This window comes from Rhipicephalus microplus, chromosome 5 (genome assembly GCF_043290135.1).
Source record: "Rhipicephalus microplus isolate Deutch F79 chromosome 5, USDA_Rmic, whole genome shotgun sequence".
Lineage (NCBI taxonomy): Eukaryota > Metazoa > Arthropoda > Arachnida > Ixodida > Ixodidae > Rhipicephalus > Rhipicephalus microplus.
Window position 1 is genome coordinate 4,040,523 of NC_134704.1, and position 21,117 is coordinate 4,061,639.

Here is a 21,117-nt window from a genome sequence, read left to right on the forward strand (position 1 = left end):
GAAAACCACCATGCTATGCGAATGTAATATTACAAGGTATGCCAGTAATTGTCATCTGCTTTCATTTTTAATTATGTTTGCCAGCACTTGTTTGCTAGTGCCAACCTTGCTAATTTTTTTTGCATATACCTCAGGATTATGCAAGAAAGATGTTGCCACGTGAAACTCAGCTTGTAAAATATTCTTGCAGGACATCTTCAACTCAGTGTGCACTAAAGGAACAGTGCATCATGGATGCGTCCACTTGTTTGAAACAAATTGAGTGTAAACTTTGTTTTGTACAAGCACATGCATAGATGATGCACTGTACTTTTTCTTTTTATTAACTTCAGTGTGACTGACTTAATGCTGCTGCCATGTCACATGTGGTGTACGCTGCTGTTGCCAGCAGAAAATAGACTTTCTTGTTGTATTGCTTTCCAATCAAATTCTGCGGTCGATATTTTTAACACTCCTAATCATTGCTCCCAAAGAATTTCACTCAGTGAACGCCTGAAACAATTGTAATGAAATTCGATTGACTTTCATTTCTGGAACGTGCCTGTCTAAACTGAGCATTTGTTTAGACTGGAACAATATAACGACGTGAGCATGTCTTCACCAGTAAGACAATGAGGATGGTATGTGCCCATAGGGTACCCCTTCCGAGGCATTTGTATGTAAATGCAAATGCTCCTGGAGAAAGAGGATGCATCCTGACAATGCAAGGGGACAAGAGGACAGTTAGGTTGTCATGAAGTTAGAGGCTTTGGACATGCAGTGTCACATTTACGACATCTTCCATCAACTGACAGTTTCCAAGACCTGGTTGACTGGAGACACGTCTCGTTGATGTGGTAGGGAATGCAGTATCTGGGGAGGAGTTTAAAAAGCAGGCCAGTGGTTCATCAGCCAGACTAAAAGTCTGTCCAATGTGTGTAGGGAACTTTGCTGTCACAACAAAGGATCATTTGTAGCTATTAATGAGCAGGCCAACTACAGCCTTCCATAGTGTAATAAGAGGCTACAGACAGCACTGTGCACTCTGATCAGTGAAGGCTGTTAGCCAGGAATGTTTAAAGTGTACAGTCGATCCCTATTTGAAGGTTATTACGCAAGTCACAACCAAGAACTACAGTATTTTCATGTCCCAGAATACACTTTCGAGAAGAAGGTGGTATCACGCAAGCTTAACACACTCTTTTAGCTGTTCCTTAAGCAGCGATCACTCCCACCTGGAGAAGCTGTTTAAATGAAGCAGTGCCTAGCACCAGCTGTAACATATTTTCCCAAGTAATACTGTAATCTGCTGCGGAGATAGAAGCCCACGAAGAATCACGCAACACCCTTCCGATCCGCTCATATCCAACATCTTGAACCGTGCTGGATCGCAAATACACCATGTGTACCAACAGTACATTTCCCGGCTTCCTGTGTCGACACATTGGCCACTGAACCAAAACTACCCACCACGGCTGCTTGAGCTACTAACTATCGAAACGTCAATAGAAGGACTACGCAGCAAACATGAAGTACCAATCGTTGCAGCACAGCAGTTGGCATCACATCATCTGTTTGACAGGTACCAAGTATACACTCACGTGTACACTGACAGCTCCGTCACCAAAGAGACAGCGACATCAGCATTCATAATTCCGGAATCGCGCGAAAAATAGGCACGATGGTTGGGCCACTACTCCTCTTCAACAACGTCGGAGCTCGTAGTGATTTTGCTAGCCGTAAGCTTTATTAAAATGTCAACGACACCAAGAAAATGGGTGGTAATTACAGACTCTCTGGCAGCACTGGCATGTGTGGAAAATGCCACTTCAAGAAACATTGATATGTGTATAGTATACGCTATTCTAAAAGAGCTCTCAGAAGCTACGAAGTTGAATCATCGAGTGGCATTTCAGTGGGTTCCCAGTCATGGCGGAATTAAGGGAAATGAAATGACGGATGAGTTGGCAAAAACCGCTCATAATTCTACGCAAACGTGTCTCATTCCGGTATCTCAATATGATGTAAATAGAAATATAAGAACAAGAAAACCTGAATTATGAATGCCTGTCTACCTGGTTCACAGACATAACAAATGAATCGATCCTGTATTCTGTTGATCCTAATCTTGAATACCAATTAGGCTGGACTTCCCAAGACGTATCGACACACTCATTCATCGCCTACGACTCGGAACTGCTTGCACAAAGCACTTTCTACTTCGTATTCAGCGTGCAACATTGTCAGCATGTTCATGCGGCCATTACGACAAGGATATTTGTCACCTCTTGCTCGACTGTTCGAAACATGACACACACCGAAAGCGACTAGAACAGGAACTGCATAAGTTACATCCCGAGCGGTCATTTGCGCTGAATAAAATACTAGGTCCATAGCCATCTAGAACAAATGGCAAAGCAATGAAGGTGCTGCAACAGTTCTCCGAAGAAACAAAGATTTGTGACGACTACTGAGCGGACAAAAGTTTAAAGTGAGCGTGGCGTCTACGTGTTTGTTCTGCCCATAGGAGAACTTTTGCTCTCACCCATCTAGGACTGTATATATGTATATATGCTATTGTTTTTTTATATTTTTATTTGTACCAATCAAGTGGAAAAGGGTAGCCGTCACTAAGTAACGGTGACAAAAACTCCTCCGTTTATTTTCTATTCCAATAAAAAAAAGAATACATTTGGATTACGATGAAGGAAGGGCTCAAAACTAAGAGAAATTAAATGTGTACATTTCGTCTTATGGGTGATTGTTGTAGCATGCAATTCTTCAAATTGCTATTCTTTCTATAGCAAGTAACTATTCTTCAAATGCTTGATGCAAGCAGATGACTATCGCATATTATATCGGTTGTCATGGTGTTCAAGTAATGTAGCGTGACTGCCTGCAATATTGACAAAATTATTGGTACTGTATTAGCAGCTACTGTCGAGCATCTGACAATTTATTGCGATACTTACACTTGCTTTAAACTTGGTCTACAATAGCTTATTTCACGCATTCATAGACAATCGATCATAATGCGTACCTTAAATAATGGGGGGGGGGGGCTACATGCACAAAAATGTCTTGTATGCAAGCTCCTCTTCAGGGCAAATGCACGCAACTACACGAATCGGAAACTGAGCTGTACACTCCTAAATATTTCACAGTTTACATTTCATGAACGCACTTCACAACACTGGACAGAATCGCTCAAATGTGACACGGCCCACAGAACTTCACCACAGCGCTACACACAACAGCACTCGTACGGCGTTGCGCATTACAAATGACAACAATGACGGGCAATAAAACTTGCCCTTTCTTATCATAGCAGAAGCTAGCGCTCGCTAGCGTTCAAAATTTGTGCACACTATTTGCTGCGACGAACGGCACACACGGAACACACCTGACGCTAACACTTAATGCGATGATTACAAACTTTTAACTTCGGTTCGCACTAAATGCATATCCTGCTTTAGAAAGGTGGATGATTACATCACAGAAATCTTCGAAGTTCTTTGCGATTACACTTGAAAGATGGACGCTACAACTCAGGAAACACACAAAACGACACTCGCATCCGCAAACACACTTTCCACACGTTGCTCGTTTCTTCATTTCCGCTGTAGATCGCACGTGCTGACGGGGCAGTGAACACTGGCTGGCTTTCCTGGAGTCTCGCAGCGCTTACGATAGTCACAACGATAAAATCAGCCGTTCTTTTCCTTTTTCCATGTCGCTGTAGCGCCCGCTTCAGCAAGCGCCATGTTTGCCAAGCGAGCCGGCGGGGCGGCCATCCAGGCAGTTTTTCGCAGTAGCCAATGAGAGGCGAGCCATGCGAGCCGGCTTGCGGCTTGCAAAAGTTGAGAGCCGCTCTGCCTGACATCACAAAGACGGCCGCTCTTGCCCATTTGTGCGGTGCGGGTGTGCGGAGCGGCTGTGCGGCTAGCGCGTGCAAGGGCCCTTACCACGAGGGCCCCCCCCCGGCGCACAGGCCGCGGTACCACGCGCCGAGGACCCATGCTAGAGACAACCGTTCGTGACAACTGCCACGCACAGAATAGTCTCTCAACTCTCACCCGCCACCAAGGCTTGCTTTCCGCCAGGGGTCACCGCCGGCACCACCACAATGATAATAAGAGTGGTGCTCAACGCGAAGACAACGCCATCTATCGCCCGGTAGTTGTAATCCAAATGCGGCTGTTGGGCGAGACATGTGCGCCATGCAGCGCAAACAACATTATAGAGGCTGTCAGCACCTTCCACACATTGCACCAATCTGTTACAACCCACACACTTGTTCCCGCCTACTCCAAAACAACACTACTTAAGGCAAACATGTGCTAAACTAAGTTAATTCTGTATTTTTACTGGGGTGAGCCCTACGAAACTTGTTTTATCAGCCACCTCTGTCAATAGTAGGATGGTGTGCAAGGGTGGAAGCGCGGCAGTATTTCACCGAAGCTTCTCTTTGGCAGTTTTTTACACCTTCATGTGCCACTGTCGTCAACGAGTAACTCAACTAATCGAGCAATCGAGGAATTATTGTCTTCAACCTTGCATGCTCTTGCATGCAGCGGTTATGTTTGTGAGCTAGCAAGGGGAAAAGGGTCGGTCGGTCGGACAAGTCGGGTCGGGTCAGTGGGTGGATCGGGTCGGGTCGGGTTGCTGACTGGCTACCACTGCCTCTCCTGGCTTTCATCATTAAAGGATCCCTCAGGTCGGCTTGGTCGCTGGGCTCTGCGACTGCAAAAGTACACCTTCGCAGTGACGTACAAGCCTGTATGCCTGCATCAGACTGCCTTTCTTGCTGTTCGCCAATCGAATATCGAGACAGCGGCGAGAGAACTGAATGGCGGTGAACTGGGCTCCTGTCAGGGCTGTCTCTAAGTTCTGTCCGTATTTATATGGCACTCACTTCTCTGTTGTCACAGACCACCAGGCGCTCTGCTGGTTTTCATCATTAAGATATCCCACAGGTCGACTTGGTCGCTGGGCTCTGGGACTGCAAGAGTACACCTTTGCAGTGCAATACAAGCCTGTATGCCTCATCAGGATACCGACTGCCTCTCTCACTATTCTGTTGGCAAATCGCACACCGTCTCGGAGAATGATGCTTGCGTGTGCTCTGTTTCCTAGCTTACCCACATAACGGACAAGCAATGCTGTGATGCATCCTCACGGGCCATCATCGAGTGCCTCGAATCCTCACCATCACACCGATCTCATCGCTCGTTCGTATTCCAGGATGGTACACCATACTGTCACAACTTCCGTTCAGTCTCTGCTGCTTGCTATACCCAAACACCTCCGCTCGGGTGCGCTCCACGAACTTCATGACATTCCAGCTGCTGGTCACCTTGGCATGTTCTACAGATACGCCCGGATTCGCTGTCGCTTTTATTGGCCAGGTCTCGCACGCTCCGTCAGAAAATACGTCACGGCGTGTGATGAATCTCAGCGTCACAAAACACCATCGACGCTTCCGAATGGGTGTCTTCAACCACTCGACATTTTTTCTGAACCCTTCTTTCGCGTCAGCTTGGACCTGCGTTTCACACTAAGTTCATTTCACCCTGGGTTCCAGAAAATTCTTCGGTGCGTTGCACCGCCAAGGCCGGGGAAAGGGCGAGCCTTCAAGAGAATAATCCGCGACAGGTGACACAACTAGGGGGTGACTCATGCTTTCCTTCTCGACGATTCTGGGGGTCACTCGGCGAGACGTTTCTAGTCGTTTCGTCTGTGCACCACATTGTCGGAGCTGTGAAGAGGGCGGGACATCTCTCTCGTAAGGTGACGCAACTCTGTATTGCCACGCCCCTTTCTTTCAAGAATTTTCTAGCGATCTCTCGCCGATCAATGCGAGGAAGTTGGTTGGCAAAACTGCACTTTCGAGGAGGAGAGACAGCATTCCCGATGATTCCTTTGATGTTTGTTTTCTTCTTTAACGCAGGTTTCAGGAGCGACAGTGTGGCACCTGGTATCGTTGCCGTCGCCAAAATTCCGAGGCCCGCGCTTTCTTGAGCACTCGTTTATGAAATTCGCACATTTCCATTGAGAGTCATAGCAGACATCCTGCGCTCACGTGAAATGTGGCACAAGCCTACTACCTTATACCATCCACAAAACAATGGTCTCACGGAGTGTCTGAACTGAATCCTAACCAACATGCTTTCAAAGTATGTTTTCTCAAACTACTCTGACTGGGACCTTGCACTACTGTACGTGACATTTGCGTACAATTCTTTCTGCCATGACACGACTGGTTTTTTTTTTTTCATTTTTTCTGTTGTTTGGCCCCGTACTCACATTTCCCAGCGATACAGTCATTCCGTTGGTAGCAGCTCCGACCACTAAATATGCCCTGGACGCCATCAGCCGGGCCGCCCATGCGCGCGAAGCCGCTCGTACTCGCCTTCTGACATCCCAAGAAAAATAACGGCGTTGGTATGATCAACGACATCGCGATATGCACTTTTCATCCGGTTCGTTGGTTCTGCTGTGGTGTCCGACCCGGCATGTTGGCCTGTCTGACAAACTGCTCTCTCAGTACACAGGACCATACCGAGTGCTTTGTGCGGTGGCTCCCGTCACTTATGAAATCTCTTCTGCTGCCTCGTCGTTTTCCTTCACCCCCCAGGCCAATGACATCGTACATGTCGCACACCTAAAGCAATGCCACTCGCCCAATGACATTGACATCTAGATGGGCCGAGACGGTGCCTTTGCCGGCAGGGGATATGCTACATATAGGCTGCCAAAATGCATATTGTCGATGCGCATGTGCGCCCGACGAAAACGACGAAAGTCGCTTGCTGCTCGAGCTTGGAGCCCGACTGGCCAGCGTTGCAACCGCTCTTGCGAATATATTTTGTGAATAGCCTGCAGTGTAAGCGATTCATTACGTAACAATATGTATTAATGTTGTGTGCACAGACATATGTTAAACAGTCGCATATGTTTTATATACTAAGATGTTTATAGTTGTATAACGATGCCAACAGCAGCATAGATATTACCAACACCTTGTGCTCAAAAAGCTGGTAACCCTGGACACTGCTACAAAAATCAATCTTAGTGGAAGGTGCATGCTTAACTACAACTGATATTAACTCTTTCCTTACCGCGCCACTAGGCATCGTTCACCGGTGAACGAGGATTTCACGCCCCTATTTTTCAACAAACACCGTGCGTATGGACTTGCAACGCCATCTAGGTGATTGTACACACACTAGAATTTTCGTTTCTGTACGGTTCGCATTTTTACCGCGGGGCGGTGATTTTTAAAGGGCGCGCCCATTCAAAGGTTGAAACGCACGTGATCCGCGGGATGGCGTCAACATCCGAAACCACGCGCGCTCGGAAAAAAGCGATTTCGCTCGATGCCGACACCTCGACGAGCGATCTTTTAAATTCCTCGAGTAGTGAGGAATCAGACAGCGATGTGGTGACATCGGATTTTAGCTCCGATGAAGAAATTTCATCAGATCAGCCCCGAACATCAGCTGTTAGTCGCGGGTATGTTTGGTTTTCACCTTCTGTTTTGTTTGTCGTGTTCTGGAGCTGGCTGACTTGCTCTGTATGTGTCCCACATATTGTTATTATTATTTCTAGCGTGTCTACTTCATATGGGGGCGATGTGCTGCCTCCAGCACAAAGACGCGTGGACTTCCGACCCCAGAGGGATCCGGGCATCGACCTCGGCATGACGCTCCGCAGTAGTGCACAATTTATAGCTCGAGAAGGTCTTGAGCTATAACTTTCATTTTTTCAATCCTACTCCAATACGCTGTTTTAAATATTTTGCATCTCTCATAACTTTCCATAAATTTTTACTCGGAAGATATAAGTATATCATTACGACGTTTGTTGTGAACAAACCTAATTATTTGTGTTTGTCAATTTTTGTTACCTATTTAGATCTGCCAGTTCTTTCGTCAAATGTACCTTTCGAACCCTAGATTTAGTACTTGCATTTTGGTATGTAATATTTTGCTGAAAAATTTTTTTTTTTGAAAAAAAAAAAATCTCACGTAGGACCAACTCAGAACTTCACTATTTCGCTATGCATCAGGCAATTTTTTTGTAACTCAAAAACAACTTCGTCAATTTTAACAATTCTTCTAAATAATGTTGCCCTGTGATTACTAAACATTTTGTATATGTCAGAATTCCTCAGAATAGTTTTGTGTCGGAGATATCGCTTCGTTTTTCAAAAAAAATGTTTGAAAATTTTATAATTTTTTTGTGTATGAATTTTTTGCACCAAATAAATTTCTTTTATTGTTTCAAAATAAAAAGCATTCAAAAGTACGTTCATTCGTCTTTATTTTAATGTATTGCATGGCACTGTAAACCTAGTAGCAACGGCACAGAAAATTCCTAGCTGCAACGTACAAAAATAGGCCAATTTTCTCGTGGTAAGGAAAGAGTTAACCTAATGTGACGGCTGTATCATATGAATACAGTCGATGTCCGATTTCCCGGATCCTCAAGGGACCGCGAAAACGTTCGGAAAATTGGGCAGTCCGTAAAAATGAATGCACGTGAAAATGCACCTTTTTTTTGTAGGTATTTTTCGCTGACTGAGAGGGTAACGGCCAGAGTACTAGATTCCTATTGCAATTTAGCCAATGCATCCTTTAGGTGGCTCTAAAAAGAGTCGTCTATGTAAAAATAAAATCCAACGTGGCCAGCGCTACCTCAGCACTTGGATGCAAGGAAGTCACCTTTTTCTTTTTTCTCCGGCGTTCCCCTTGCCCAAGATCATGTCTGCATCTATTTCGGTCAACGTTATGTTGCCGCTGTGAACTGATGGCAGTGTCATCAGTAATGGTGGTTGTGGTGAGAGACTTTACTATAAAAGAGAGCGTATGAGCCCCCGAAAGGGCCTTACAGACTAGGTGACCTCCTCAGTCCGGGACATCATTGGGCCATACCGCTGCCCTTGCTCAGGCAATCAGGGTGTCAACTCCGAGCTCGTTGGTTGTGTACGAGATGGCTCTTAGTTCTCGGGGTCTGATTCGTTGGAATCCTCTGTAACTTGACGAATGACGTCGTCATCGGTCAAATTCGCACATAGCTCGAGGTCTTTGTCAGCGTTGGCGAAGCCCTCAAAGGTCATCCCAGCTGGAATCGACACGCCGGCAGCACGCAGATCGTCGAAGGCAACATCCGCATACGGCAGCTCGTCAGACACGCTGTCCACTTGGGGCGAGATGGCCGTCTCGGCGTCGAGTGTGAAGCCTGCGTGGCGAAAACAGTTCCGCAGGGTCTCTTGCGTAACTGCCTTCCACGATTTCGCTTCAAGCCGACAGCAGACCTGAGGTCAACAGCATAGCTTTTCCCATCGTGAGCCTACGAGGGTGCTTCGTGCGCTTCGAAGACCCGAATGGAAACGAAGGAGCAGTCAGTGCTATCGCTGTAAACAGCGAATCTGCTCGACGAAAAGCACAGCACCAAACAGCTAGGAACTCGGTGAATGCTAAAGGTCGAGAAACGTGATCACTGAAGATAGCGTGCAGTAGCAAACGATTATCCGCAGACACGACCGCAGAGCTGGCAAAACAACATGTGAATGAACACAGTGAGGTTTGGCTTGGCTGAGCCACTAGGCTATGGCTGGCAACGGATTGACAAGTGTGGTTTCGAGGTTACGGCAGCCGCGGCATGAGGATACTAAAACAACCGCGATTGCAGCGTCTGTGGTGATTTTGGGTCGGCTGTTAACAGTAATAGTTAACGTTCCAGCGGCAAAACTCTTCTTGATTTTTTACCAGTTGACCTATTATCTGCTAAAAATATTTTTATCGTCTATAGACAAACATTTATTTTCAAAAATTCAGTGAAATTGACAAAAAGCGACATTGTGGCAGAAATTTTGTCGTAGCGGAAATTTCGTTGTAGCGGTATTCGTTATACTGGGGTCGTTGCGGGTGGCTGTGACATTTCCACATGTACATGCACAATTGCACTGTAAAGCCGCACATTCAAAGGAAAAAAAAAGAGAAAGAAAGAGTACTTAAGGTCACAACACACACGTGATGTATTGTCTTTCCCTATGCATGCCATGTCTCCCGGCTTTGCTTCAAGTGCTTTCATCGGGACGAGAAGAAAGAATGCAATTGCAGAATGTGGTAAATCTTTGCGACTCCGCTCATACTGGACGAATTCTAAAAATTTTGCGGCGGTTAATTCATAAGGGAATAAGCTTCTTTAGTGAATCCATTCCTTAGCTACTTGAAAAACTATTGCAGGGTCTCTTTAAATGAACATATTACCCTGAAATTGAGTGATAATTTTCTAAGCTTAAAAGCTTGTTTTGCCGGCTTATTTATCCTAACTGCAATGAATAATGTTGCATATTTTACAGGTTATCACTTGCACCCTACTGAAAGTCGAATTCTGCTACTTCTCAAACTTGTTTCGACTTCTTTTGAATGGAAAAAATAAAGTTCTTGCATAGAGGCCTTGTTTCAAAAACAATTTCGTGCAGGTTAGTTAGGTCATGATAAACATGTCCATTTTTTTTTTATACCTGATATATTCTATTCAAAATTGATTCGAAATTATTCGACCAAAATCACTACTGTTCACTTCGAATTCGCTTTGAACCTGAATTTTTCGGCTGGGACGTTTTACTTAGAATGAGCCTCGGCTTGCTCCCTCCCCCCTTCGCTCGTTGCCACATGCCATATTGTTTTTCTTTCCATCTTTGCGCCGCACGTCCCCCATCTCTTTTATCTGTGCACCAGAGCGGGGCTCACGAAAGGTGCAAGTGTAGAGACATGGCAGCTGATAAGCACACAGCAAGCGAAGGTCACGAAACTGCCCACGCCAACTGACGATCACTTCCTGCAAATACGAAACTTTAAGGCGCAACGTCGTGCACGTGTTTTCTGAGCGACAACAGGATTTGCTGTCGCAAAGGTTCATTCGTCGCTATCATGTCGCAGGTTTCTGGAAAAAAAAAAAAACGCATGTCCCCCAGAAAAGATTCTGACAATTTTCACAAAATGGTAGAACCCCCGATTTTGGCTTCGCTTGTTATCTGCGGGTAGAGGAAGTTCTCAAGTAGAAGCGAGGCAGCGGCCATATTTTGTCGTTAATCTTGTTATCGACAGTTTGTTTTGATGCCTTGGGGGTAGCTTGCTGCAATGCTGGTTATTTGCTACAATGTCAACGGCGGCGGCGCGGTCGTCGTACGAGGTTGCCGCGCAGTTGGCAAAGTGCGTCGTAGTGCGCGTTCTGGGCGCCTCTTGAGATTACAGCAGATACCACTGTTGGAGTATTGCTAGAAAGGATAGCCGCAAAACGCTTTTATGGTGTACACGGACAATTCAGGGACAGCTTGCAGAAGATAGCGCTATCAACCACCAAAAATGAGTAAAGTGCAACAAAGAAGCTGTTTCCAAACAGTGTACGCTTATGTCAATAACGAAAAGCTAGGCAACCTAACTTTTTTTTTCTTGCATTATCACATTTATTGCTAATCCTGAAAAAGTTTTCTTAAACTTTGCCTCGCATAGTAAATGCGCCCCCAACTTTGCTTAGATTTTTCAAGAAAAAAAAGTGTGTTCATTATGTCAGTAAATACGGTATCTGGTGCATGGCAGCGGGTGAAAGGGGGGGAGGCAGTGAGCTCAAGGGAGTCGGCATAATAATAAAAAACGGAAGAGATCTAACAAGCAAGAAGGAATCAGGTGTCAGTTAGCGAGACTGCAGCGGGCGAATGTAGGAGGTAGAATGCAGCGGACGAATGTAGGAATTACGCGGGGAAAAGAAAAATCCAAATTTTTACAACTGATGTTGGTGGTGTGTTTATTACGCAAGTGCATTCATGGCGCGAGTAAATATGCTATACTGCATTTCACAATCTGTTGACAGTGAAGTCAATGGTATAACTCTCGTCCAATCAGGGCTTCAGGGACACAGCAGATAGTCCCTGGTTTTAGCAGTCCAGTTTCATCTTGCAAGCTATCCCCTCAAAAATTGAAGATATTGCTGCATCAAGTGCGACTGACCCAAATCGTCCGTTGACGCTCCCTACTAATAAGAACTTGGCCGAAGTGCATGTGGACGGTCTTTCTTTGACGACTTTAGTTGACACTGGAGCTCAGGTGTCTATAATGAGAGCTCGTCTCTTTCGCCGCCTCAAAAAAGTACTCACGCCTGCCGCAACACAAGCCGTCTGTGTCGTCGATGATGGAACTGTGGCCGTCATTGGAATGTGTACCGTTTGTATTAGCCTTGCCAGCTGCCACGTTCCTGTTTTATTTACCATACTTGACAATTGCCCTCATGACTTCATCTTCGGGATGGACTTCCTATCGACGCGTTCTGCCCTGATCGACTGTTCCGCGGGCACTCTTTGTTGAGAACTTCTTCTTCCAGATTCTCACCCCGAGCTGCCGAAAAGCCTCTGTACCACAGACTTCAGTCGGATACCGCCAAAAGCCCTCAAATTCATTGAATTGGCAACAAGTTCACTCGTGCTTGACGGTGATTATGTTGTCACGCCTATTCCTGATGTTCTCCTGGCGCGCGACATCACTGTACCAAACTCCGTCGTAACCATGGCCTCTAACCGAGCACGTCTGCTCATTATCAATTTCGGGTTCACGCACCAAGTACTACCACACAGAATTTCAGTCGCCACGCTGCGACCCTTAACAGACGCCCACGTCACCGCTTTTGCGGCAGACATATGCTCCGATCTGCCATGTCGCCCGCAGAATGCCACACCCCTCGATGCGGCCTTGCGCCCCATGATCGACCCTAAACTCATACCTGAGCAGTCCGACGCCCTTTTCAGCCTTTTAGCTTTCTACCGCGACATATTTGACACCGACAGCAGTCCACTCAGTCAGGCTTCCCGCGTGAAGCATCGCATTAATACAGCTGATTCTCCTCCTATTCACCGCCGACCATACCGGGTGTCTGCCACAGAGTGTAACGTAATTCAAGAAGTCAACAAGATGCTAGCCAAAGGAATTATTGAACCCTCCTCGAGCCCTTGGGCATCTCCTGTTGTGCTTGTTAAACAAAAAGATTACACGTGGTGCTTCTGCGTCGATTACTGCCATCTTAATCGAATCACGAAAAAGGACGTTTATCCTTTGCCCCGAATTGATGACGCCTTCGATTGTCTTCATGGCGCGCGATACTTTTCTTCAATTGACCTACGTTCTGGTTATTGGTAGATTGCGGTGGACGAAAAAGACCAAGAAAAGACTGCATTTGTAACTATAGACGGCCTACACCAATTCAAGGTGATGCCGTTTGGGCTATGCAACACCCCAGCCACATTTGAGCGTATGATGGACTCGTTATTACAAGGGTTCAAGTGGTCAACATGCCTGTGCTACCTGGATTATGTCCTTGTATATTCGCCTACATTTGAGACACACCTCCAGCGTTTGTCAGCGGTTCTCGACATCTTCCGCACTGCTGGCCTTCAACTAAACTCGTCGAAATGTCACTTCGGTTGCCAGCAGCTTACGGTGTGGGCCACCTTGTCGACGCACCAGGTGTGCAGCCTGACCCGGAGAAAATTCATGCCGTCATAACCTTTCCTGTATACCCCAGTCTGTCAGGGACGTCCGGAGCTTTGTGGGATTTTGTTCCTATTTTAGAAGGTTCCTATTTTAGAAGTTCCGCTTATATTTATATGGCACGAATTTATCTGTAATGACGGACCACCATGCGCTATGTTGGCTTTCGTCACTGAAGGATCCTACTGGCCGGCTCCGGCGCTGGGCTCTGCGACTGCAAGAGTATACCTACATGGGGATGTACAAGTCCGGAAGCCTACATCAGGACGCAGACTGCCTGTCCCGCTAGCCGGTTGCTGAGTCGAGCACTATGCCTGACATCCATTGGTGATGAGCAGTGTCATGATGCGTCCTTGCGTGCTATCATTGAGCGCCTCGAAACACCATCTTTTAATCAGTCCCATCGCCCATTCATGCTTCTTGATGGTGTATTATACCGCCAAAGTTTTGAGCTGGATGGGCCGACCCTGCTGCTTGTCATTCCGAAACGCCTTCGCTCGGTCTTCCGTAACTATATCATTAGGCTTGATTTTTTTCAAAACGTGTTGAGTGTGTTAATGAATAGAGAAATTAAAGCGGAAAGCTTGCATGCATGCATTTCTGCGGAGGCTTGTGGCAAAGTGGTGATGCCCCGCCTTTCGGAGACATGGCGTCACCCAAGTTGGTTGTGTCAGTGCAAGATGTGTGACCAATGAGCCATCCTTCGTTTTCCCGAGCAGAAAACTGACCCAGGTGCAAACTCTGTATCGGTGGAGGACGCCGACAGTCAAGCCACCGATTAGGCTTTCTTGTGAAAAAGGCCGTGATCAAATGAAAAAGCTGGGGATTTTGACCTAGCACTTTTGAATGGCTTTTCTGAGAAAGGCAATATTTCTACTATCACCAAAGTGATGCATAAGACGAGACGCTACCGACCATGTCTACATCCATGGTGCAGAGGATGCTGAAAACACTTGCCTTCAAGCACAAGAAACGCTCTCAAAGCTCTCTTCTCATAGAAGTGGCACACATTGTCCAGAGTCGCCATATAGTGGAGCTGCAACGGTAGGGTAGGCCAATATTTCTCACCAACAAAACGTGGGTCGATGCCGCCCATACACATAGTCCGGTGTGAACTAGTGGCACTGTCCAGTCTACGCATTGCAGTGGCACTTGTGAAGTGTGGACTACTGCTTTGCTGAGGTTTCCGGTCACCTCGCTGTGCGCCTACCTCACAAACACTGCCAGTTGAACCCCTTGGACAACGAAGTGAAAAAACAGCGCGTAACACAGGACACAGGACAGAGAAGAGACGGACGAGGCGCTGACTTACAACCAAAATTTATTTCGTACAGGGGTGTATATATAGCACACGAAACTTGAAAAAAGAGGGAGAGAAGTCGAGTGACATGAAAGAGTGATTTTTGTTATGATTGTATGCGTATAACAAATAAACTGTGATTGCGCAATCATTCGCTTGTCAAATACGCCAATTCCCTGGTGAGGAGCGTTATCGAAGGTGCACTGACACACATATCGCCTTTCTTGATTATGCAGAATGCCTCATAAATCTCACGTGTCAAGAAAGGCGATATGTGTGTCAGTGCACCTTCGATAACGCTCCTCACCAGGGAATTGGCGTATTTGACAAGCGAATGATTGCGCAATCACAGTTTATTTGTTATACGCATACAATCATAACAAAAATCACTCTTTCATGTCACTCGACTTCTCTCCCTCTTTTTTCAAGTTTCGTGTGCTATATATACACCCCTGTACGAAATAAATTTTGGTTGTAAGTCAGCGCCTCGTCCGTCTCTTCTCTGTCCTGTGTCCTGTGTTACGCGCTGTTTTTTCACTTCGTTGACCATGTACCAACCGGCCCAAATAAGCACTTTAGAACCCCTTGGAGCTTGTTTGGGGCTACGTGAAGGGCTTCATAGCAGCGGGACACAAGATGTTGATACTCTGACATGGCAAGCAATCAAGCAACTGACAGCTGAGAAGTGGAAATAAAGTTTCAAATTGTTTGATGCAATCATTTGTTTCTTAACTGATTCAGTGACTGAAGTAAATTTTTGTATACACGTTGCATAAATAATTAAAATGAGCTCAAACGTGCCAAGAACTTATGGGAACCAGTGGGGATAACAATAAATAGAAAAGGATGGTCCACTTTCATTGAAATGCTTATCAGTTAGGGAGGTCGACGGGGATGTCACAAGCAAAATAGTACTTGTGAGTATTTCTGGACTCAGACACAACTGAGTTTCCATGCTTTGTGACTTCGTGCAAAGGTGGAAAGTACGGATTCTTTGCCACATGCATCTGTGATGTAAGCGTTTCGCCCGACCGCAAACACAACGTGTCACTTCACAGAAGCATCACAACTACGTTCGTGCTGCGGAAGGGCAGGACAACATCGGGCGTTTTTTTTTAACAGGGTCTACGAAGACGATGCAATCTGTCAGAATGCCTGTTCATGGGATTTTTTGTGGAACACAACTTGCTGCTAAGCGTAAGTAATTACGCTGGACTGTTCTTTCGAAAAATGTTTCCTGAAGTGCGATGGTGCGAAGCAGTATACATGTGCAAACTTAAGAGAGCAACTGCCATTGTCAGAGAAATGGTTGTAGATGCTGAGAAAACAATGCATGGAGGATCTGAAATGCTGTGCTTTCGTAGTTGCAGTGTACGGAAGCAACAACGGCATGTCCCAAATGTCTCAGCTTCAGTAATTCCTGATATGAAAAACCTTGCTGTGTCTCCCATATATTCAGGCTGCTAGGTTGTCAGGTGTAAGCTGCTTTAAAGCGCAGTCCCTCTACTCCAAAGTGTGCAGTTTTGCTACAAAGCTGCTCCAATTGTTTAATTTTTTTGCTTCCAGACCTACTCCAAAGCCGCTTCCATCCTTGTGTCATCACCCTGAGAATGTTTCAGGTGCCATAGCTCTTTTGAGTATATAGATGCAGTAGGAGTAATAATGAATAAATGAGAGGCACAGATGAATAATTGGTGCAAGGCACTCGTAGCCATGATCATTAGGAACAACTGATGCTGATGTAGTTCTACTGGTAGAGCATTGGGCATATAATTAGGTTCAGCTTCCAAGTTTGTTGCAATTTGTCCCAAGTTACAAGTTTGTTCCAAGTTTGTGAGGGCCACAGAAGCCACGACTGCCGTCTTGCGCAATGTGAAGTTACCACTCACAATGTCTTTTGTGACAGGTGATCAAGCGGGAGAGCCAGAATGTGGTGTTTACCATTCCCATCTCGGAGCCACTGCCACCACAGTATTTGGTACGTGTGGACTCGGACTACTGGCTTGGCTCCAGCCAGACCATCCCCCTCACTTTCCAGCACCTCATTCTGCCTGAACGCCACCCACCTCACACGGGTACGTACTTTCCATTATGGACTGTAGAGAGTCATTTGTATTGTATGTGAATGGTGGCCCTCATCACGAAAGTTGTGCAAACAATTTCTAGGCTTGTTTCGATGAGTTTCTTTTCATTTATTTTAGAATCTATTAATTTACAAAGCTTTGCTAAAATAAAATTTGGCATGGAGTGAATGAGGCTTTCCAAGAAGGCGATAAGAAGATGCGTTTCGTCGTCATTCTCTGTGTACCTATAGTGTCTCATTCTTTGAAAGGTGGAGCTTCAAGGTATTATGGTGGTGTTTTTTTGGCACCTTGGCAGTTTTCTCGTACTTAGGCTCGAGTGTCATCTGCTAAGACCACTGAATGTGAAAAAAAAAAAACGCAATGCGGCTCATATATCTGGTGCTGTGATTTTGCTTAACTGCAGCAAAATTTACATTGGCCAAACTGGTTGGTGTATTAACGACTGCTTAGCAGAACATGGCTCATCTATCAGAAAGGGCTCTTATTTTACTGCAAGGAATGTACCTGTAAACCATTGCTGGGCAACGTATGCATTTTTCGGAAAAGTGAAGACAAAACATTCACTTTTTTCATCATGCAGAGCTGCTTGATCTGCAGCCACTGCCTGTGTCAGCCCTGTGCAACACCACCTACGAGCTGCTGTTTCGCTTCAGCCACCTGAACCCGATCCAGACCCAGATATTCCACACGCTCTACCACACGGACCACAATGTGCTCCTGGGGGCTCCCACTGGTTCGGGAAAGACCATTGCTGCCGAGATCGCCATGTTCCGCTCCTTCAACATTTATCCAGGATCAAAGGTTTGGCCTCTCTTTTTCTATGTTCCAAAGCACATGAGTTGGGATCCATTGGGATCCAGAGCTTGCATTTGTTTATTTATTTATTGTGGTGAAGACCACAAAAAAAGAGACAGCTAAGCAAGCCGCAGCATTGGTGATATCCATGCAACTGGAGCTTGCTGCGTGCCTGGACTGGCTGCATCGTGCATATAGTTTTATGACACCAGTCTTCAACACTCCTTGACATTTACACATCAATAAATGATGTAACATTTTTAATTTGTTTCTATTTCTTCATGGGGCCATTATGGAAAGGAACAGGCATAATTTGTCACAATCAACAATCGACTGACACATTCCCAACCCACTCATTTATTGCACATGCCACATGTCCCCTTCTCTACATCACGGATTACTCCATACTGCTTGTCCTTCTCCCAGCAACTACACACAGCCACCTAGACCAGCACTCTCCCCCTTCTCAGAGACGAACATAATGTCACGGGCTAAGTAGATGCCTGAGGATGACGACGACGAAGTGCTGAACGTGACCGTGCTCGAACTGCAGCAGCGTTGTACGCATTAGCTTGCCAGTATATTCACCAGTACACATTTGCTCGCCAGTGTATACTTTATTTCCCGTAACATCATTGGTGGGAGGTGCGGGGTACCACTCGCTATACAGCCCAACGAGCTGAATCTTCGCAGCGGACGGCGCATTGCAGCTACCACGATGACTGACCAGGCTACTCAATGTCAACAAGATCCGTCAGCCCCGCAGCCGATCGTTGTGGTGCAACCTCGTGACCCAGGCCCATTCAACGGCACAAGTGGCATAGACGTCGATGACTGGCTGGTTCTATATGAGCGCGTCAGCAGCAGCAACCATTGGGATCCGACGCTTATGTTGGCGAACATCATCTTCTACTTGCATGGCACGGCAAAACTCTAGTACGAGACACATGAAGAAGAGTTGACTAGCTGGAACGTCTGTAAGCAGAAATTGCGCTATCTTTTTGGGAAACCCATCGGACGTCAAGTGGCCGCAAAGAAAGAGCTTGCGACTCGTGTCCAGACATCCACAGAGCCGTACATCGCGTACATCCAGGACGTGTTGGCTTTCTGCCGCAAGGTCGACAAGGACATGCTCGACGAGGACAAAGTCGGACACATCCTGAAAGGAATTGCCGATGATGCCTTCAATTTTCTCCTGTGCAAGGATTGCTCGACAGTGGAGTCGGTCATCAAAGCATGTCGTCGCTTCGAACAGAAAAAAAGTAGGCGCATAGTTCACCGATTTGACCGCCTTCCCAACACGGCGGCTACGTCCTCTTGGGAAGATTTGCCCACACTACATCAACCACCAGCGCCAGAAAACGTCACCAGAATAGTCCGTCGGGAACTCGAGGCTATGGCTCTCGCTATGTTTAGCGTCAGCGCGCCAGGACACAACCTCGATGCTGTTTCAATGATACAGACCGTGGTTCGCCAAGAGATCGCGAATATGGGCATTTCGCCACCTCATCAAAATGTTCCTACTACTTCCAGCTCGGCTCCAGTCGTTGCGGCTACCACTCCGAACCGCACGTTCACGCCACGACGAAACCCAGCTGAACGGTGCACTCATGATGATCGGCCCATACGTTTCACGTGCCATCGGATAGGACACATCGCTCACCATTGCCGCAGCCGTTGGACCTCATCACCTCGACCGAGCTTCTATGATTGGCGGCCTCGCTCTGAACGTGCACCTTATGCCCCATCCTACCGTGCTGAGACAGATGCAGAGCATAATCCAGAACGTTGGACCAGCCGCTGGCCATTGCCCGTGTGTCGTCAGTCCCACTCGCCCCAACCCCGCCGTTCTCGGTCTTCCTATGACCGTCGCTCGGAAAACTAGCCGGTGCAGCCCCCGGAGGTGACGCTGCATACACGACTCGGACTGCAAATCCTCTGATTACTCCCGACCAGCGGTGCAACCTTCTTACAATTTTGGTTGATGGTTTACCTGTAACTGCTCTTATTGATACCGGTGCACAAATATCTGTGATGAGCTCAGACCTCCGCCGCCGCGTCCAAAAAGTTCTAACGCCTGCGATTGCACCTACCGTTCGTACAGCGGATGGGAGTACTCCTGCTGTGCTTTGAATGTGCACTGCGCGATTAACGATTTCTGAGCATCAAACTTCAGTTCTGTTCGCTGTACTGGAAAATTGCCCTCATGACCTCATCCTTGGACTCGACTTTCTGACTTCACACGCTGCGCTCATTGACTGTTCCAAAGGTCTTCTTCGGCTCGAACTACCATCCTTCTCAGAGACCGTCTCTACCAGCCCACCTCGTTTACGCTCTGTCGATTTCCTCAGACTTCCGCCGCAAGCCACAGTCCAAGTCCAACTCTCGCCATATCCTCCAGTACCCAATGGTGATCATGTTGCTGCCCCAATTTCTGACGTGGCCATGACACGCAATGTTGCACTCCCCAACACGGTGGTTACTGTTAAGGACAACCGAACTTCATTTCCCGTCCTCAATTTCGGCTTCTGAGCGCAAGTTATTCCTCGCGGCATGTCACTTGCGCATCTGACACCACTGGTCGACCACACAGTTTCCGCCCTAACCACCGATTCGCCACCCGATTTTTCATCAACGTCCCTCTCGTCACGTTTCTGTTCCGACCTTTTCAAGCCAATGCTATCTGACAAGCTCACCTCTGAACAAGTCTCTGCTTTCTGCCGTGTGCTTGCTTATTATCAGGACATCTTTGACTTCGGCGACTGTAATTTGGGCCAGACATCCGTGGTAACCCATCGCATCGACACCAGTGACGCTCGACCCATTCCCCGATGACCCTACCGTGTGTCAGCCCCGGAGCGTGCTATTATACAACGAGAAGTCGATAAAATGCTTGATAAGGGCATAATCGAACCCTCATCTAGTCCCTGGTCCTCACCCGTTGTACTTGTTAAAAAGAAGGACAATAGCTGGAGATTCTGTGTTGATTACTGTCATCTCAACCATATTACCAAGAAAGATGTCTATCCCCTACCGCGCATAGATGATGCACTCGATTGCTTGCATGGTGCCAAATATTTCTCTTCAATAGACCTTCGCTCAGGCTACTGGCAGACCGCTGTGGACGACAAAGACAGAGAGAAGACGGCCTTCGTGACTCCTGATGGACTTTATCAGTTCAAGATGATGCCTTTTGGATTATGCAATGCCCCCGCGACATTTGAGCGCATGATGGACTCTCTCCTTCGAGGCATGAAGTGGACCATCTGCCTTGCTATCTTGACGACGTTATTGTTTTTTCGACTACTTTTGACGACCATTTTACCCGTCTGTCCACAGTGCTTGATGTGTTTCGACGTGCCAACTTGCAACTTAACTCGTCCAAATGCCGCTTTGGGCAACGCCAAAT

General features: G+C 46.7%; 1 protein-coding gene across 1 annotated transcript in view; it reads left to right on the plus strand.

The window, feature by feature from the left end:
* The window catches only part of LOC119175108 (activating signal cointegrator 1 complex subunit obelus), a 526,436-nt gene that overhangs the window by 282,600 nt on the left and 222,719 nt on the right, over positions 1-21,117 (plus strand). Inside the window, exons 21-22 of the mRNA XM_037426343.2 lie at positions 16,736-16,904; positions 17,494-17,714. Of these exons, the coding sequence (XP_037282240.2) occupies positions 16,736-16,904; positions 17,494-17,714 (390 nt within the window). The remainder of the gene's footprint in view (positions 1-16,735; positions 16,905-17,493; positions 17,715-21,117) is intronic.